Here is a 17,246-nt window from a genome sequence, read left to right as displayed (position 1 = left end):
CAGCATCCTGGCCGTCTGGATGGACATCTGGTACATCTGGTCTGAGCCAGAACCTCCTCTGTTCCTCAATTAAATGGCCTCAAGGCTCCAGAGCAATGTCCCTGGCCAGTAATGCATGGCCAAGCCAATGATGGATCTAGGCCAGACATCGTGGTATCTATACCCACTACTAGGATCCTGGCGCTTCAGCCAACCAGTCATCTAGACTGGCTTCACTCACAGCCTCCCTAGGACTGGGCTTTGTCTCTGACAGGAGCTCTCAAAAATTGATGTGGAGGGGCCAGCAGGTGGTGTGGTGGTTGAGGACTCCTACATGGCCAACCGTGGTTCAAGTCCTGGACCTAGTGGGTTGCACTCTCTCTCTGGTCAAATTATAAATTAATTAAACAAATAATTATCTTTAAAAAAAAAAAAGAAGGATAGGTGTGAGGAAGCCCTGGGGTGTTTATCTGGGTGGTTCATATTTCTTCCAGGCCCCTCATATTCCCTTTAGGGAACAATGGACTGTTACAGTGGACTAGGACTCAAACGGCCTGGTCCGGCAAGTGGTCACCTTGAGCCTGACTTCTCTAAAGTGGGTAGTCAGAGCATAGCTGTCATTCGTCATGCTCGGAACTGCTCCAGGTGCCTCACCTGCAGGCCAGGAGCCCCACGGAGTCCTAAGGCAGGTGTTACTGGAAAACACCTTGTGTTACAAGGAAAACAAACTTTATGAGAGTTTAGCAATTTCCACCAAGGCCATGGAGTTTGAAAGCGACGAGTGCTGAGACTTAAACCTGGCTTCAGCTAATACACCAAAGCCCTTGCTAATGACAGAACTCAACCCCCTCCATGTCCTGCCTTGTCCTTGCTACCATATTTCAGGGAGAACTACAAGGACACAGGAAGGAATGAGTGGTCCTTGGATTTCAGGCGCTGGTGCTGGAGGCAAGCAGGGTCACACAACTCTATAGCAAATGGCTTCCGACAAAAATGAACCCAGATCCTAGGAGCTGGCCCTCGGGGCTTGAGAATGAGGAGGAGCAAACCTCAGGTCTGGGCTTCACGAGCAAGGATTTTAGGGCCAGATGCAAAGTTGAGATTAGGACAGGGTAGGAGTTGGGGAAGGTCAGGGAATGAGGGGGGGTCAGGTGGGTGGGTCTTAGCTGTGGGTAAACTTGTCTGTCATGTGCCTTATTTTGTAATAACTGTTCATTCACTGTTTTGTTTGGAGGGGTGAGCAGATGTGCACGTGGCCACCATCCAAGGCATCAAGAGGTGCCACCTCCCAAAGCCTTTCTGGTACTGTAAGCAGCTTGCTGCATCGGATTTAGAAACCCTGGGCTGGGGACCAGCAGGTGGCACGGTGGTTACGGTGCTGGTTGCTCCCACATGGCCAACCGTGGTTCAAGTCCTAAATAATTCTTTAAAAAAAAGAAAAAAAAAAAGAAATCCTGGGCTGTGCTTTCCCCACTCACACAGCTGAGCAAGCATCTCCTGACACCACGTCCCAGGCCCCAGCATTTCACAATCCCAAGAGGTCAACATCTGCACATTTTTTGAGATCTGATGGAATACAACCTTTCACATCTTTTCCACACCCATCCATCCTCTGTTTACCATTTTAGAGCCAAAATCTTATTTATGACAGACCATTTCCCCGAAAGCCTAGGGAAGTTTGCTGGTCTTTTAACAGCCTTTGGGATCGAAAGACCCTTTGATCTTACAGAATGTACTTACAGTTTAAAACAACATCTTACAGTTTTTTGGTCTTTACAAAGTACTTCACAAATAGGTATAACCTTTGACTCATGACACAGGGTTGGGATCCACTTAACACTAAGGTTCAAAGGAATTAACTGGCCAAGAGCATACACTGGGTGAAATGGGACTTCGTGTTCGTTTTTCCATAACAGACCTTGGGGCTGCTGAAGGGTAGGTGGGTAGTCTCTAGGGGACCCGTTTCCCTCAGCCCATTCCCCAGACTCGAGGATGCGGACTAAGTCAGGAGATAGGCAGTCTAGGGAAGGGATTAAGACTTGGTTGACTAGTCTGGGACGTGAGGGCGATTCGATTTCAGGGGACTTTGGCCAGCTCTCTCCCAGCTAGGTTTCTGGCAGTGGAGCCCGTGCTAGAACCTATGGCTCTCCTGGAAGCTGAAAGAGGGGATTGGTGGGAGGAATGGCACGTTCAGGACACCCAGATAGAAGTTCCCAGTGAATCTGAAGCTGAGACGGCTGAGAGAAAACGATGCTGCCAGTTGCCAAGGGGGCGCTGTGGTGTCATTGCATCCACACGGGCACCCTCGGCATCTTGGCCAAGCTCTGCCCTGGCTATGCCATCTGTCCTGTGCCCTCTACTCAAAGCCCCTGGCTCCTCGTGACAGTATCTGCTTGAGGAATGTGCCCAGAGGTCAGGCCAGTCTACGTGCCTGCTCTAGCAAAACCACACACACCCACCTGTGCTAGTTACTGGGTGTTTGGAACCTGCCGAGGCAGGAAGGCCCTGGTCCCACTGCCCCTACCCCTCTGCCCCCTGGGGCCTCAGGTCCTAGGCCAGGGCTCAACACACACAAGCAGCGGGATGGGGTTGCCCTTCTATTGGTCCAAGTCCTGAGCGTGCCCTGGGTGAGTCATGGAGACGAGGAGGCCCACGAGGCTCAGCAGTGTGGAGAAAAGCAGCAGGAAGGAGGCGGTGAAAAGCAGGGTGGGCAGGGCACTGAGCACCAGCAGCAGGATGGCTGGCAGCAGGTGGCTCCATGCCGCGGCCACCACAGGCCACAGGGAGCTCAGCAGGTGGGAGCCGGTGGTGAAGAGCGCGTGGCACAGCATCAGCGCCAGCAGCAGGTAGAGTATCCCCTCCAGCCCCCACAGCAGGCGCTGCAGCGGTTGCCGCCAGCCCGACGTGCTCCACCACTGGGCCCAGCTCCGAGGCACGTGGCATGCCCACCAGCGCACCCAGCCCTGCCGTATGACCCAGGCTGACCAGGGCACCGCCCGCTGTGGCCCCTCGCCGGCCCCGATGGTATCCGTCTCCAGTCGCTGCTGCATCCTGGCTGGTGGTGCACCTGGGGAGAGGGCCAGCCCAGCTGCAGGAGCAACCCTGGAGATGCCTGGGCGGTGGGAGAGGCGGGGTCAGGAGGGCACTGGCGTGGGCAAGTTGGGGCTTTGAGCTGGGGCCTGAGACTCACCTCGGGGCAGAGCCACCTAAGTCATGTTGCTTCCTGCAGTGCCCAGGACGGCCTGGCAGCCAGGTCCAAACCCCCACTCTCACCCAACCCCACCCTCCTAGAGGAGACTCATTATGACCCGGGATTGGGGTGGGGTCCAGCCCAGAAAGGAGTCACTGGAGAATGCCTGGCTCACCTGAAGCCCTCCTGGTGGAACTTCCAGGCCAGCAGATGTAGTTTCTCTGCTTTCTTATGGGAAGCCCTTCCGGGATCCCTCTCCTTTCCCTGCGAGCTGACATCCAGTCTCACTCCACTCTCTTGCAAATCTCTCTAACTCTTGTCCTCTAGAATCACAGAGGAGACCAGAATGACGGCCCCTTACCTGCAGGCTCTGAGATGGCTACCAAACCTGCCCTGAGCTCCCTTAAGTGTCCTGCCTTCTCTTGCTGACCCAGGACTCAGACCAGGTATCCACTGCCCATACTATAGGGCCAGAGAGCTCCTGGCTTGGAATAAAGGGGTGTGCTCTCACCTGCCCAGCTCAGAACAGAGACAAGAAGCCTAAGGGAGCAGGATGGCCAGTGTAGTTCTGGAGGGCACTCGGTGCTTGGGGAAGGGGTGCTCAGGCCCAGAGATGGAGGCAGAGAGCCAGGCCAAATGGAGCTGCGGCCATGCCATGAGCTCCCAGGAGCAGCCCCAGGCCCATAAGCAGCAGCAGCATCACATCCCGGAGGCCAGGTTGTCCTGTGACTGTCCCTGTAGGTAGGAGCAGGGCCGCCCGCTGTCCTGGACCCTCGCCGGCCCCCTGACTCTGGCGCGTTGCGAGCAGTCTGTGTTGTGGCTGGGCAGGAGGCGTGGGCCTGTGGAGAGAGGGCAGTGAATTACAGAAGCTGATCATCCTCCCACTTGCCTACAGCGCCGGGCTGCCAGGCTGCTGCCCACTGACCTGTGGAGCAGGTCGAAGGTGAGGAAACAAACCAGTAGCAGCACCAGCAGCGATAGCAGGGCTGGGCCTGCCACAGAGAAGATCGTCCGGATTGCCAGCCCCAGTACCCCCAGCCCTAGGACACTGTCCAGGAACTGGGCCCGGCTAGGGTCCCAGGGGAACACCCATGGTTGCACTGCACCGCCTGCCCCCTCCCCAGTACCCAGGCCCCTGGGAGGGGCTGGGATGGGATTTGCAAAAGCTTTGTGTCTGGGTGAGCAGAGCTGGGTCATGGAGGTAGGTGGAGGGGACAGAAGAACTAGTGTTAGTAGGGAGAATGGAGTGTGGGGGCCTGGGCCGGGGTGGGGGGGTGTAGGGCCCTGGCAGGCATTCAAGGGTGAGCTCAGTGAGGAACTGGGCTTGTTGGGAATCTCCCCCTCCCCCCAACACCCACCCACAAGCCCCCCCTCACCTCCTCCCCCTTTGGTCAGTCATTCTGGGACTGGGTCCCTGGGGCATTGTGACCTGTTGCTAGGTGGAGCCCTGGAGGGCGGCCTGGCTCATCAGCAGCTAGTAGCCCAGGTGGAGCTCAGCTGGGAAGTCTGCAGTTTCTGAGAACTGAGACTCCTCCTTCTAATTCTCAGCCCCGTGGTTCTCCCATGGGGGAATCTGAGTTATTAAGAAGGCATTCTAACCCCATCCGTACTTGGGCAGCTGTCCAAGGGAGGAAGCGCTGCTTTCTTCCTGAGTGTTCAGAGCTGTGTATCCAGGGGCAGGTCATTCAATCTCTCTGTCTCCAGCTCTCTTCCCTGAGTGGGGTGATGCCTGTGGGCCCTTATGACATGGGGTGTTTCAGGACTGCAGCCCCAGAATGCAGAGATAGGCTCTTCTAGGATGCAACCGGAGGCATCTAGGGCTGGACTGCACTTGACCTGCTCAATGGGGCAGGGACAGGAGGGGACCATTGAGGTGTTCTAAGGACTCATCTGTAGGAGGTGTTATGGAGATAAAGGTTCCAGAAATGGGGTAGAGGATATGGTGGGGGTGGCTATAACATAGCAAACCCCAAATTAAGGTTACCTCAGAATATGATTAAGGAAAATGAATATGTGGTGAAGGACTTCGTCACCTGGAAAGAAACCTATCCTAATGATAATTTGTAAGTGGGTGGTGGCTACAGAGGTTACAGCATATTTCAGTTCAGTGACCTGATGGACAAGAGTGCAAAGGAGGGGGCCAGCAGATGGCGTAGTGGTTATGTCATTGGACTGCCACATGGCCAACTGCAGTTCAAGTCCCGACCAGTGGCTTGAAAATCACTCCAGGTACATAAGCGTGTATGCCCAAGATCCATGGAGGAGAATGGAAGAGAAGGGACTGCAGCATGTCTAACTCCTCTAGGGATGTGATTTCTCACTTTCCCTCTCACTGTCTCTGTCTCTCTCTAAAAACCCTCTAAAAAAAGAGCAGAAATGAGTCATAAATAAGAGAACTTAATCCTTATTTCCAAGGTGAGACCCTGGCAGGTATACTTCTCTCTCTCTCTCTCTCTCTCTCTCTGATTATCCTTTGAAAGGAAACTGGGGACAGGGGAGACGGCAGCCATCTAGCCCTAGGGGAGGAGGATATTGAACAAGAATCAGGCTGCTGGGACTAGCAGTTAGCGTAATGGCCACCTTGCTGGACTCCCACGTAGTTGACCATGATTCGAGTCCCAGACCCAGTGGCTTAAACTCATGCTGGGCACGTGTGTGTGCATGCCCAAGATTCTGAGAGGAGAATGGAGTAGAAGGGATTGCGGTGTGGCCATCCCCCCGGGGGGCGATTTCTCGCTTTCTGTCTCTATGTCTCTCTCTGTCTGTCTGGCGAGCTCACGCACTCTATAGCAAAAACCTCTCCAGAAAAAAAAAAAAAAGAGGGACCAGCAGTTAGCATAATGGCTATGTCGCTGGACTCCCACGTAGTTGACCGTGGTTCGAGTCCCAGACCCGGTGGCTTAAACTCACGCCGGGCACATGTGCGTACATGCCCAAGATCCCGAGAGGAGAATGGAGTAGAAGGGATTGCGGTGTGGCCATCCCCCCGGGGGGCGATTTCTCGCTTTCTGTCTCTATGTCTCTCTCTGTCTGTCTGGCGAGCTCACGCACTCTATAGCATGTGATTTCTTGCTTTCTATCTCTCTGTCTCTCTCTGTCTGGCGAGCGCACGCGCCCTATAGCAAAAACCTCTCCAAAAAGAAAGAAAGAAAGAAAAAAAAACAAAAAATCAGGCTGCATATCTGCTTCCAGCTGGCCCTGCCCAAAGACTCAGACCTGCTGACCTTGATCTCTTCGGTGGTGATGGCCCCGACAGTCTGTAGGCCTAATACCACCAGCCCATGAGATAATTCACTAATTTTTCAAAGTTTATTATTAAGGAAAACAAAAAATCAGGTGGGCATGTGGGAATGAAGACAAAGGAAGGGATGATGATAATCATGCTACATTGTATCTTACAAGGTATTGCAGTGATAAATGATTTAGAAGGAATGAGAACATGCTGGAGTTGTGTTTTGTTTTGTTTTGTTTTGTTTTGTTGTTTTGGAGAGGTTTTCGCTATAGGGAGCATGCGCTCACCAGACAGACAGAGACAGAGAGACAGAGAGCGAGAAATCACCCCCCCAGGGGGGATGGTCACACCACAATCCCTTCTCCTCCATTCTCCTCTCGGGATCTTGGGCATGCACGCACACACGCCCGGCATGAGTTTTAAGCCACCAGGTCCGGGACACGAACTGCGGTCGACTATGTGGGAGTCCAGTGACATAGCCATTACGCTAACTGCTGGTTCCCTCCTGGTGTGTTTTTCAAGCTAGCAGGGTTGGGATTCAAATTGCAGCCAGTCATATGGTATACTGCTCCCCATGTAGGAGATGAACCTGAGGAGGCTATACATAGTGAACCCCTAATTAAGGCACTGTGCTACAGGCATGTCCCCTGGTTCTTCTTGTCTATTTAGTAACTAGTTGTCTTTGCACATAAGCAAATTAAAGGCTTAAGATTGCCAGTCCCCTGAACCTGATCAATTCTGGATGCATCTTCGAGATTGCCATTCAGGACACACAGAACTGAGGGTAACATCATGGTCATTCCACCAAGATAAGGCTACTTCATAGTGCAGGGGGCAGGGGAATGGAAGTGACGATTTTTTTCTCTGGAAGGATTTACCATGCACCATGTGCTCTGCATACATTTACAGGAGAGCTCTATTTTAGGATTTCCTCAGTGTGAGAAAATCAGGGCTTGAAGGTAGGGTGTCATGAAAGATTGAGAAAAGAGACGAGGAAAAGGTTAAAGCAGGGGACTAAAGTTCTCTTGGAGCAGAAGCAAAACCGCTCCAGAGCAGAGCCCGTTTATTCCAAATGAAATCAGATAAGCGGTGGGTGAGTTTAATGATAGAGAACAGTGTACAATATACAAGACATTATTTATAGGCTTATATTCCTGGTACAAGATCAAGAGCTCTCATTAACATAGTATTTAGACAATATCTGGCTTGAGGAATGTCACCCAACATCGTGAGATACAGCCCATGCCTGGAGTTCCATCCAGTTGACTGTGCAGTCCCTGGGGCTTTCCTTCTGGGAATGGGGTTGCTTTCAACTTCCTTCTGTGTTCTTCCCTTCTGGGTTATCTCTCAGGCCTGGGCTGGTTTCTGTCTCCAACTTTCTCAGAGTTTATTTTTCATTTGGCAATAGTTAAGTACTTCCGATGGAACCAGATGCTGGGTTATAATTCCTAGAAGCAGAGCCTGAGATGGGGATTCCTGTCCCTATGAGTTATCAAGGGAGTGCTCTCAGGAAGAAAAATTTCAGGGAAGTGAGGGAAGGGAAGCAGGACAGGGAAGGGAAAAGAGCTAAGCTAGGAAGTGGTCCTGGCTGGAGTGATCTTGGCTGGAGTCTAGCTTAAGCCTAACCCAACAGTTGCTCTGCAAGGGAATTGTACCAGAATTGGTCCCATCATGTATTTCTGTGTCAGTCATAGGCTGTGACTCATCCCTGATGGGAAGAGGAAGGTGGTGGCTGAAGAAATGTCACCTCAGTGAGGCTGTTCCTATCAGCTGAGGGTATTTGGAGAAGAGAGCAGATGGGTATGATCTATGAAACATGAACATATCCTCAGGACAGGGACACAAGTCAGGAAAGGGGATCTCAGTGAGGCACGATACTGCAGTATCACCCAGTAAAAAACTCAGCAAGTCTAGGTTGTCTAAATCTCACCTTGTAGAAACATATTTTTCAGTTCTGAAAGTTTCTTGATATTTAAAAAGTTGCCCCTTCTTTTTCTCTATTCCAGTTTTTTAAGAGAATTATTTTTTATTTAACTTTATTTCTTTATTTCAGTTTAACCAGAGAGGACCAGAGTGAGAGAGAAATTGGGAAAGTGAGAAAGCAAGTCCGCCATGTCCAGGACTTGAGCCACGGTTGACCATGTGGGAGTCCAGTGTCCCCAGCCACCATGCCACCTGCTGGACCATCTATTCCATATTTGAAAGAATGTTTTGGCCCATGGTGGGCTCCTGAAAAATTACCTCTTAAGTCCTTGAAATATACTGCCTAATAATAATGTGTTTGGGGCCAGCAGGTGGCAAAGTGGTTAAGGTACTGGACTTCCAAATGATCGACTTTGGTTTGAGTCCTGGACCCAGAGGATTGAAACTCATGCTGGGTGCGTGTGCATGCGTGCCCAAAATCCTGAGAGGAGAATGGAGGAGAAAGTATTGCAGTGTGGTCATCTCCTTCTAGGGGTGATTTCTTCCTTTCTGTCTCTCTAGGAGCATACACATCCTATAGCAAAAATCTCTAGTTAAAAAGAATAGTGTTTTTGTACATCTGGGAGTCTTGGGCCAGATCAGACAGTCTATGCTAACACTTGATTTATGTCAGGGTCCTTGGATCATGAGGTAGCAGCTTGACCTGTAAAGGGGTTGAACTCAGGTCAGTCCCATGGGCAATTGACCGCTTGTACATAACTGACTCTAATAAAATCCTTGGACACTAAGGTTCCAAGGAACGTCCCTTGTTGGCAGTACTCCGTGCACATTGTCACACGGCATGCTGGGAGAATTTGGTACAAACCACATAACTCCACTTCCAGGGCATAACTAGGAGCTTGTTCTTCGTGTTTCCTGAACTTTGTCCTGTGTACTTTTTTCTATTGTTGCTTTTAATCTGTTTCCTTTCTCTGTAATAAACTGTAACCATGAGTATAACTGCTTTGCTGAGTTCTGTGAGTCTTAGTGAACCATGTTTTTGGTACCCCTAAAAAGTTGGTGTCAGAAGTGGAATCACTAGAACAACCCTGACTCAGTGAAATATGGTGAAAGCATGATTTATGAAAAGAAAGGATGAGGCCCAGCTGCAGTGGTACAGGTGATGGGACACTGCTGCATGGGACACTGGAGCCACATGGAAAGGTCCAGGTCCAAATTCCAGGTTGACTTGAAAACAGTTGGTGTACCCACAGGTGTACCCATGATTCTGGCTGGCTGGAAATCTAGGGAGTGGATCATGGCATAGTAAGACCCTGTCAGGGTCATTGACTCATGTGTGCGCTCTCTGCTATGAAACCTACAGGTAAATACTTTTTTTTTTTGGAGAGATTTTTGCTATAGGGCACGTGCGCTCGCCAGACAGAGAGAGACATAGAGACAGAAAGCAAGAAATCACCCCCCAGGGGGGATGGTCACGCCATAATCCCTTCTCCTCCATTCTCCTCTCGGGATCTTGGGCATGCACACACACATGCCCGGCGTGAGTTTTAAGCCACCGGGTCCGAGACGCGAACCGCGGTCGACTACGTGGGAGTCCAGTGACATAGCCATTACGCTAACTGCTGGCTCCCTAGGTAAATACATTTTTAAAAGCAGCAGAGAGAAAAGGAATGATGAGAAGATGGGAGTTGGTGAGTATTTGATCCCTGGGTGGTCACTTGGTTACCTACAATGTAGGACTGCAGCTGCATTATGATCAGTTGCTGGAAGTAAAAGTTACCAATGGACTTTCTTTTTTTTTTGAGAGAGAGAAGAGAGATCTTTGCTATAGGGCACATGCACTCGCTGTAGAGATAGAGACAGAGAAATAGAAAGTGAGAAATCACCCTTCGTGGGGATGGCCATGCCACAATCCCTTCTCCTCCATTCTCCTCTCGAGATTTTGGGCACACACACACACACACATACACACTGGCGTGAGTTTTAAGTTACTGGGTCTGGGACTCAAACTGTGGTCAACTATATGGGAGTATAGTGACATAACCATTATATCATTGGCTGGTCTCACCAATGGAATTTCTTAATGATGGAGCCAATTCCTGAGGAGTTGTTGAGGACATCTTCCAGAAAGTAAAATAACTGAAGTACACGAAGAAAAAAAAAAAGAAAGAAAAGAAAAAGTCAGTAAAATTAAAGGGCCAGTATTTGAATAATGATAATTTAGAAAATTGGAATAGAGAAAAAGAAGGGGCAACTTTTTAAAAATCAAGAAACTTTGGGGACCAGCAGTTAGCGTAATGGCTATGTCGCTGGACTCTCACGTAGTTGACTGCGGTTCACATCCCAGACCCGGTGGCTTAAAACTCACCACGCCAGGTGCGTGTGCGTGTGTGCCCAAGATCCCGAGAGGAGAATGGAGGAGAAGGGATTGCAGTGTGGCCATCTCCCCTGGGGGGTGATTTCTCGCCTTCTGTCTCTCTGTCTCTCTCTGTCTGTCTGGTGAGCGCACGTGCCCTATAGCAAGAACCTCTCCAAAAAAAAAAAAAAAAAAGGAAACTTTCAGAACTGAAAAATATGTTTCTACATGATAAGATTCCACTAGTTCATAACACAATAAATGAAAAAGAGTCGACACCAAGGTACATAATGAAATTGAAGTTATCATGGGTAAATAGATATTCCTAAGGAGTTTCTAAAAAGAAAAAGATCACATACGTAAGTCTAGAAGTAGGAATATTAGACTTTTAAACACTAACACTATTAGAGTAGCTAGAAGACAATAAAACAATGCCTTCAGAATTCTGAGGGGAAATGATTTCCAAACTAGAAACATGTATCTGTCTAAATAGTTATCAAGTTTGAGGGTAGAATGATGACATTTTCAGCCATACAATTTCTGAAAAATTTGACCTTTCATACACTCTGTCTTAGAGTATGTGCTTTAGCAAAACAAGAAATTAAACTAAGAAATAGGATAATATGGCATTGGAGAAATGAGACTAAACAGAGGAAAGAGATCATGAGAAAGACCTGGATATTAGATGTTGCCGGGACCAGCTCGGCATGAACACATTTTTCTGAGTGGGGAAGCCTGTGGATTAGAAATAGACGCAGTAACAAACACACAAAGACACACAAGTATAGAAAAGCAAGGATTGGGTGGGCACAGCTTCTCTGATGGAGAAGTTGTGCCCAGAGCCAGCCTCAGGTTTATTCTTTTAAAGGGCAGAAAATGGGAGAAGGAGAAAATGGGACGCAAAAGAAATGGGGAAGAAGGAAGTGGAATGCAAGGAGATTAAGGGAGGAGAAGTCGGAATGCAAAGCCGGTGGTTTTTGGATGTAAATCGTCTGAAGATGTGAAAATGACTGGCGCCATATAATCTCTCTGACCTTTTTGGGGGGACAATCTGATAAACGCATGTGATTTCCTTTAGCCTGATACTGGGCAGTATCAGTTATCAACAACAACAGGAAGACAACCATTGACAACAGGTAGATACTGCTTTCGTATGTAGATGTTTCTCAATAGCCCTGCTAGAATAGCTTAGAAGCACATTTCTGCATGTGTCTACAGGCCACATGTTTTAATCACATGTTTTCAGATTGGCTGCTCTCCACAAGATACGTTCCCCCAACCCTCAGTGAAGAAAGCAACCTGGAACCAGGTGACAGGTCCTTAAAGAAGAATGTCTCCAGAGGTAAATGAAATCAATTGATTATCAGCTCTGCTTAAATATAATCAGAATAAATGTTAAGTTCTGTTGAAAACTTTAAGATTGAATAAGTGATTGGTGTCTAAAAAACTAAGCAAATGATATTGTAGTTTGTAACTCTAGGAAGTGCAAGAAGTTGGACAATAACATTGACATGGTCATAATGAAAGCACTAACTATCGATTCCAATGGTGATTTAACTTTATTGGGAGGATGGAAAGAGGGGAAATATATGTTTGTGTACTGGTTGTGTATGTGTGTGGGGGGGTGAGTGGTAGGAAAACTAAATCCCTCATCCCATAGCAGGAAATCAGTGGGTGACATCTAAATAGGAAAAGAAAAAAAAAAAGAAAAAAAAAAGGGCAACACAAGCATAGAGATAAATACAAAGAGAAATAACAAAAAGAATTCAAAGTAGTTGACTTGTGAGTGGGAAAGTATGGAGAAGAGTGTCTTGTTAGAAGCCAAAAGGTGGGGGTACCAGCAGGTGGCGTGGTGGTTAAGGTGCTGGACACTCCCATATGACCAACCACGGTTCAAGTCCCAGACCTGGTGGCTTGCTTTCTCACCTTCTCTCTGTCTCTCTCTCATCAAATTAAAAATGAATGAATAAATAAAGTTAAATAATTAATTCCTTAAAAAAAGAAAATTCATAATCTTTAAAAAAAAAAAAAAGAAGAAGCCAAAGGTGATTTGCCTTTAAAATTACTGTGTAGTATTTTCATGAAAATGATTTAATGACAAAAATCCATAGTGGGCCATGCTGTGGGGCTCAGTCATATACCCTTCCAGAAGGAATGAAAGACAGTTTTCTAGTGATATGTGGACATACTCTTCTTATATCTTACGGTACAATTTCCAGTGACAGCATCAGACACCATCAAACTCAGAGAGTTGTGAATTTCATGTATCTCAGATGCAGGGGTTCTACACCTCCATACAGTGCGTCTTCGCCTTTCATGTGCATATGACTCTCCTGGGGTCAAATCCTCTGGGGATCTTGTTAAAATGCAGATTCCAACTCAGTAGGTCTGGGACAGAAATTCTCAATTTCAAACAAGTTCCCAGGGGATGCCAATGCCTTGGTCCTCAGTGGTACATAGAGGAGCGAGACTCTCAAAGACATTGATGTACCAAAGAGAGACAGCTAGCGGAGGCAGTGGCGAGGGAAGGATGGGCACGTGAGGAGATGCCACCCCGTGCCTCCAGGTGACATGAGTGTCCTTATGAATACTCTCTCAGCTCACAGTGGGAGCACCTCACGGAATGATTCTACCTTAGCACCCGGGACGAGATTAGGCGGCACAGGCAGAAGTAGATTCTGACTTCCTTATTTGCAGTGTGACACGTAGCGTCCTTTTCTTCCCTTAATGTTGCTCTATTCTACCTATATCTGGAGGGCTGTGTTAGACTATTTCTCCACCTTTAATTCACCTGATTAATCTAGGGGTGTCCTAGGATCACATACCTCACTTTATTACCACAGTAACCCTGGGAGAAAGGTATGGTTTCCATTTTACAGATGAGGGAACTGAGTCTCAAAAAGGTAAAACTACAGCCCCAGAATATTCAAACAAAATAAATGGCAGAAGTGGGATGTGAAATACAGGGAGACCAGCCGCTGGCATAATGGCTACGTCGCTGGACTCCCATGTAGTCGACTGCGGTTCGAGTCCCAGACCTGGTGGCTTAAACTCATGCTGGGCATGTGTGTGTACCCACGATCCCAAGAGGAGAATGGAGGAGAAGGGATTGCAGCATGGACATCCCCGCTGGAGGGAGATTTCTTGCTTTCTCTCTATTTCTGTCTTTCTGGCAAGCGCACGCACCCTGTAGGAAAAAAAAACCTCTCAACAAAACAAAACAGAAAACAACAAGTGGGATGTGAAATAAAACCTGCGTGGCACCTTAGATGACCTAAGTCACCTATTCTCTCCACCCTCAGCCGTTTTACTGTATCAGAGTACAGGCATTCCTTAAATTTAAATTCTCTTTGAGAGGCCAGCAGGTAGCGTGATTATAGCACTGGATTCCCCCATGACAAACCGCAGTTCTAGTTCCAGACCTGGTGGTTTGAAAATCACGCTGGGTACATCTCTGTGTGTGCCCAAAATCCTGAGAGGAAAATAGAGGAAAAGGGATTGCAGTGTGGCCATTCACCCTGGAGGGTGATTTCTCACTTTTTTTTTTTCTGTTTCTGTCTCTCTGGCAAGCGCATGTACCTTACAGCAAAAAAAAAATCTCCTTTGAACAGCTATCCCTACCTGTTCCGTTGCACTTTGTAACACACTCTGGTCTCAGCGAGACCATAGACGATCCTGTACCTGGCTCCTGGGGAGACCTGTCCAGATCCTGGGTGTATATATCTGCCACTATCCCTGGAAGCCACTAGAACTTGCTTCAGGACTTTGAACTTGAACTTCTCCAAGTTCTCAGTGCACAGACCAGCGGCTGTGGTTAGGCTGAGTGCAGAGGAGTGAGAGAAGGTGCTGAGGAATGCAGGTGGCATAGTGGGCACAAACGGGCCCTACGGCTTGCAACAGGGCAGAGAGGCGAGAGTGAAGGGAAGGGGTTTCTGGAGCACTGGGGACGCCAGGTCACAAGGTTGAGCATCTTTTTTTTTTTTTTTGAGAAAAATTTTTTTCTATAGGGCGTGTGCACTTGCCAGACAGAGAGACAGAAAGTTAGAAATCACCCCCTAGGGAGATGGCCACACCACAAGCCTTTCTTCATTCTTGGGCACACATGCACATGCGACCGCCGCGAGTTTTTAAACCACAGGGCCCGGAACTCGGAACTCGAGAGAGAGTTCAGTGACATAATCATTGCACTATTTGCTGGTCCTGAAGTCCAACATCCTGAGATTCCTCTTCATAAGGGATTGGCAGGAGGGAGCCAACTGCCCTGCCCCACTCTGATGCCTTTGGGATCCTTTCAGTTCACAACCCGCCATCTCTTCTCCTGAAAAACCTGGTGCTTTGGAAAGGGTCAGCTTCCCTCCAGCCCTGCTTGAACCCCTCTAACTTAGAATATATCTATGTATGTATATACACACATTTAATTTTGCTGTAGGCATCTGCACTCACCAGAGAGAGATAGAGGAGAGTGAGAAATCACCCTGCAGGGGGGGTGGCCATGCTGCAACCCCTGCTCCATCATTCTCCTCTTGGGATTTTGGGCACGCATGCACATGTGCCTGATGTGGTTTTCATGCCACCAGGTCCGGGACTTGAACTATGGAGTCAGCCATATGGGATCTGGCACCTTAACCTCCACGCCACCGGCTGGCCCTTAGAATACATTACACAGTGCCTTTCAAGTACAGACGGGCACTATTCTAGGCCCTTAGGGGCAACTATACACATTTGGGGCCAAAGGCTCTTCTGGAGGTTAGGGCCATGACTGTGAACACATAAATAAAACCAGAGTGCCTTGAAGACAGTAATAAGGCAAAGTGAAAGGAGAGTGTATAGAGTGAAAGAGCTTACTCTAACCAGAGTGGTCAGAAAAATCTTTAGGAGCGAGTGACATTGAAAGGAAATCTGAATGATGAGAACACAAACTTAAGTGCAAAGGCTGGGAGGCTGGTCTGGGCTGGTGCACTGAAGGAACAGCTAGAACGCCAGCAAGGCTGGAGGGGTAGGAGCTGGGGAGATGGCAAAGGTGTGGATAGGAGGGAACTTGGTAATGAAGGGCCTTGTAGGTGAGCCTGCTGGGTGGGGACTTAAACCAGGAGGAACCTGACACAATTTGGCTGCTGGGTGGGGATTGACTGGGAGGGTGTGGAAACCTCAGGAAGCTGAATGTCCTGTGCTGCTTCTGCCCCCTGTGCCTCCTCTTCCCCATCATCTCTCTGGGAGACTTGGATGAGGGTAGGGGCCAGAGAACCAGATTTGGCTAGATTGGGCTTTGGCAGGAGACAGAGGCTTCCCATCCTCTAGAAGCTTCAGCCTGCCATACTGTCCCGCGGCCCCGCCAGCACTCAGGGAACCCCGGCTTTGGAACATGTTCTTTGAATTTTTCTGCTTTCTCTTCTTGTGCCTAGCACATGACCACGCCGTCTAGGCAGGACTCTCCAAGGGAAGATTCCAACGCGTTTGGACCTTATCTGGTTACTCCTTTCCGGGAGGTCTCCTGCCCTCTATCCAGAGCGCTCGGTGTGGACAAGATGCCTCGAGAAGGTCCAGCACCTGCGCCCATAGAGGGCCCTGCGAGCGGTGGACCTCCTTTACAGGAGCTTGGCGGCATTTCTTTTGAGACTTCGAGCGAACGTTGGCGCCACAATGGTACTTACTCACTCACGAATCCGGGGCTATCAAATGGTTTATATAAATAGTGACTTTGCAAAAAATATTTGCTCAGGTCTGCGCACTTCAGAGAACGCCTGGCCACTTCTGGACACGGCCTCTCCTCTCATGAGGATGGCAGCATCTCCTTGGTTGACTCCCTGCAAAGGCTGAACGCAGGCCAAAGGCGCACAGTGGACGTGTTTGCTCTCTGGGGAGGTGATCCAGGCGTGAGGGATCCAAGGGGGGCCTGAGCGGGGGATGGGAAGGGGCTCGAAACCTGGAATCCCGGGATCTGGGGCAGTCCGGCGAATAGAGACCCAGGCCTGCCGGTTCCCCCAAGGGAATACATGCGGGGCAGACGATGGAGGGAGAGGATTGGGCGCGCTTCTAGCTTGGTCCCTACCCCCAGCCCCAGCCCTCTGGGTATCGGCTCAGGCTTCTCTCCTCTGGTTATGTAACCCCGGAACGTGGCAGCCGGCAAGCAAGGAGTAGGAGGGGAGGAAAGGAGGAGAGGGGAGAGGCGGGGCCGGGGTAGGGGGGGTGGGTGGGGTGCTAAGCACCACTTCTGGTTGGGCCACTTGGATTGTCTTTCAGAAGGACTTCTGGGAACCAGCTTTCTCCCCCGCGCCCCGTCCCTCGCCTCAGTTTCCCTTCCTTTTCTCCCTTCTGTCCCATGCGCCCTAGCAGGGGAACCTCTGGCTCTGAGATCTTCCCTCTTGGGTTGTAGTTTCCTAGTTAAGGTTCTCAGCTTTGAGAAGTCAGTTAGCCTCTCTGAACCTCGGTTTACCAGCTTGGGGAACGAGTTTGGATGGAGAGACCACGTGTAAAGCGCCTGGCACCGTGCAAGGTGCAAAGTGGGTGCTCGCCTTGAGACGGGCGCCTTGCAGGGTTAAGTATGGCTTTGCCACGCTAAGCGCAGG

General features: G+C 49.4%; 2 protein-coding genes and 1 long non-coding RNA gene across 7 annotated transcripts; 1 reads left to right on the top strand and 2 right to left on the bottom strand.

Annotated features, from left to right (window-relative positions):
* Positions 1-1,666: 1,666 nt before the first annotated feature.
* On the bottom strand, positions 1,667-3,762 carry TMEM239 (transmembrane protein 239). Of its 4 annotated transcripts, none has more exons than XM_006163940.3 (3): positions 3,681-3,762; positions 3,345-3,492; positions 1,667-3,091 (listed from the first exon to the last, which is right to left on the bottom strand). In XM_006163940.3, the coding sequence occupies exons 2-3, from the start codon at positions 3,445-3,447 to the stop codon at positions 2,577-2,579; spliced, it is 618 nt and encodes a 205-aa protein (XP_006164002.1). In that variant the 5' UTR covers positions 3,448-3,492; positions 3,681-3,762; the 3' UTR covers positions 1,667-2,576. The 4 variants fall into 4 exon arrangements, with proteins under 4 accessions (XP_006164002.1, XP_006164004.1, XP_006164005.1 ...); XM_006163942.3 differs by having other exon boundaries at positions 1,669-3,046; XM_006163943.3 differs by lacking the exons at positions 3,345-3,492; positions 3,681-3,762 and adding an exon at positions 3,170-3,263 and having other exon boundaries at positions 1,670-3,046.
* Positions 3,687-5,362, bottom strand: CUNH20orf141 (chromosome unknown C20orf141 homolog). 2 transcript variants are annotated; one of them, XM_027766472.1, is made up of 2 exons: positions 4,095-4,568; positions 3,687-4,008 (listed from the first exon to the last, which is right to left on the bottom strand). In XM_027766472.1, the coding sequence occupies exons 1-2, from the start codon at positions 4,364-4,366 to the stop codon at positions 3,771-3,773; spliced, it is 510 nt and encodes a 169-aa protein (XP_027622273.1). In that variant the 5' UTR covers positions 4,367-4,568; the 3' UTR covers positions 3,687-3,770. The 2 variants fall into 2 exon arrangements, 1 of the variants encoding a protein (XP_027622273.1); XR_003547091.1 differs by lacking the exon at positions 4,095-4,568 and adding an exon at positions 4,780-5,362 and having other exon boundaries at positions 3,962-4,008.
* On the top strand, positions 4,041-16,344 carry LOC114005216 (uncharacterized). The gene is made up of 3 exons (XR_003547092.1): positions 4,041-4,112; positions 11,927-12,022; positions 16,083-16,344. It is a non-coding gene; the product is annotated as an uncharacterized LOC114005216 (long non-coding RNA).
* The last annotated feature ends 902 nt before the right edge of the window (positions 16,345-17,246 follow it).

This window comes from Tupaia chinensis, unplaced genomic scaffold, assembly GCF_000334495.1.
Source record: "Tupaia chinensis unplaced genomic scaffold, TupChi_1.0 Scaffold143574_1, whole genome shotgun sequence".
Classification (NCBI taxonomy): Eukaryota; Metazoa; Chordata; class Mammalia; order Scandentia; family Tupaiidae; genus Tupaia; species Tupaia belangeri.
This window is presented reverse-complemented; position numbering and strand designations above follow the sequence as displayed.